General features: G+C 59.2%; 1 protein-coding gene across 1 annotated transcript in view; it reads left to right on the top strand.

Moving 5' to 3' along the window:
• Window positions 1-294, top strand: part of ETH_00037335 (WD-repeat protein, putative) — a gene marked incomplete at both ends in the record, with an annotated part of 5,800 nt that overhangs the window by 1,800 nt on the left and 3,706 nt on the right. The window contains one exon of the mRNA XM_013374738.1: window positions 133-294. Coding sequence (XP_013230192.1) covers window positions 133-294 — 162 coding nt within the window. The remainder of the gene's footprint in view (window positions 1-132) is intronic.

Below are 294 nucleotides of genomic sequence, written 5' to 3'. Positions count from 1 at the left end.
TTCTCCTCCAGCCGCTCCAGCCGGTGTTGCTGCTGTTGCTGCTGCTGACATGCGGCTGGTGTCTGCTGCTGCTGCTGCTGATGTTACGTTTTCTGTACGTGCTGCTGTTGCTGCTGCTGCTGCGCCCACCAGACTCGGGCAGGCAGGAGCACCGGGCGGCTGGCTGCTGCACTTGAGGCCCTTTTGCAGCAGCAGCAGCAGAAGGAAAGGAAAAGCAGCAGCAGAATCAACAGCAGCAGCAGAGCCATCGGCAGCAGCAGCGGCTATCCTTCTTATATTCTGGCGGAAATACTG

The sequence above is a fragment of the Eimeria tenella genome, genomic scaffold (assembly GCF_000499545.2).
Source record: "Eimeria tenella Houghton genomic scaffold, Eth_scaff2249, whole genome shotgun sequence".
NCBI classification, from domain to species: domain Eukaryota; phylum Apicomplexa; class Conoidasida; order Eucoccidiorida; family Eimeriidae; genus Eimeria; species Eimeria tenella.
The sequence above is the reverse complement of the archived record's forward strand: the minus strand, read 5'-3'. Positions and strand labels throughout refer to the sequence as shown.